The 1,064-nt window shown below is 55.8% G+C and overlaps 1 protein-coding gene across 2 annotated transcripts in view; it reads left to right on the forward strand.

Moving 5' to 3' along the window:
- The window catches only part of LOC101863827 (serine/threonine-protein kinase PLK1), a gene marked incomplete in the record, with an annotated part of 103,259 nt that overhangs the window by 37,089 nt on the left and 65,106 nt on the right, over positions 1-1,064 (forward strand). For both annotated transcript variants that reach the window (XM_013085037.2, XM_013085036.2), the window contains 1 exon segment: positions 134-902. In XM_013085037.2, the coding sequence (XP_012940491.1) occupies positions 567-902 (336 nt within the window).

A 1,064-nucleotide genomic window follows, 5' to 3' on the forward strand; every position in this document is an offset into this window, starting at 1 on the left:
ACACACACACACACACACACATGAGGGAGGCCGCTGTCTCGTACTTATTGACCTTAGTCATGCCACTTCACGCTTCACCTAAGCTCAAACAGACGGACTCTTTAACAATCTTATTTTACTTTTTCTTTTCCAGAAGTGACGAAGAGTGCATAAATACCCCGGAAACTGCTACGACCTGGCAAAACTGCTCCAAGTGTCAGTAATAACTCAGGATTGATCCCACCTGTGACGTCATTGACTGGAACCCTGGCGCAGACCACGCGTTCGGACCGCGAAGACGTCGACAACACCCCGAGGTTGCCGACGCTCTCTGCCTCTCGTGACGTGTACCAGTCCCCGGATTCAGCGACGGATACCACCCTGTGTGGCGCCGCTCGAACCAACTACACGCCCGTGACATCGAATCTACAGCCTTAAGGTTTCCCGCGAAACCTTCTGTGACGCCCCTGTCGGCCAGCGTTGCTGTCTTCTAAACCTCATCATCCCTGGTCGACGCCGCTGGCGACGCTGACCTCCGACATCGGGTTAAGGCCACCGCGTCCTTGACCCGTCGCTCTGCCCTTCAGATGTCCGTAGAGGTACTGGTGCCCAAACCCGCTTCCGCCCTGCCCTCGACCGCGCCCGCCGTCATGAAGGAGCAGCTTCGGCCCTCCACCACAGCTGTCAGCACTCGCAGCAGCAGCAAGTCCAGCGCCATGGGCATCCACTATCACATGCAGCTGCAGTCGCAGCAGCAGAAGCAGCAGCAGCTCAAGCCGCAGACGGCCGGGTCCGATGCCGTAAGGAGTACGCCAGACATCAACGGCCACACGCCGGACATTCAGCAACACTTCGACAACACCCACATCATCTACGACAGTACCACTGACACCACCTACCTGCGGGGCAGACTGCTGGGGAAGGTAAGGAAAACCTGTGATGCTAACTAACTAACATTTGCTTTTCTTTCTCTCTCTTTGCCTCTTCTCCTCCGCCCCTGTCTCCTGTCTGTTTACCATGTTTACCGGTGAATTTGTGTGTGTGTGTGTGTGTGTGTGTGTGTGTGTGTGTGTGTGTGTGTGTGT

The sequence above is a fragment of the Aplysia californica genome, unplaced genomic scaffold (assembly GCF_000002075.1).
Source record: "Aplysia californica isolate F4 #8 unplaced genomic scaffold, AplCal3.0 scaffold00337, whole genome shotgun sequence".
NCBI lineage: Eukaryota > Metazoa > Mollusca > Gastropoda > Aplysiida > Aplysiidae > Aplysia > Aplysia californica.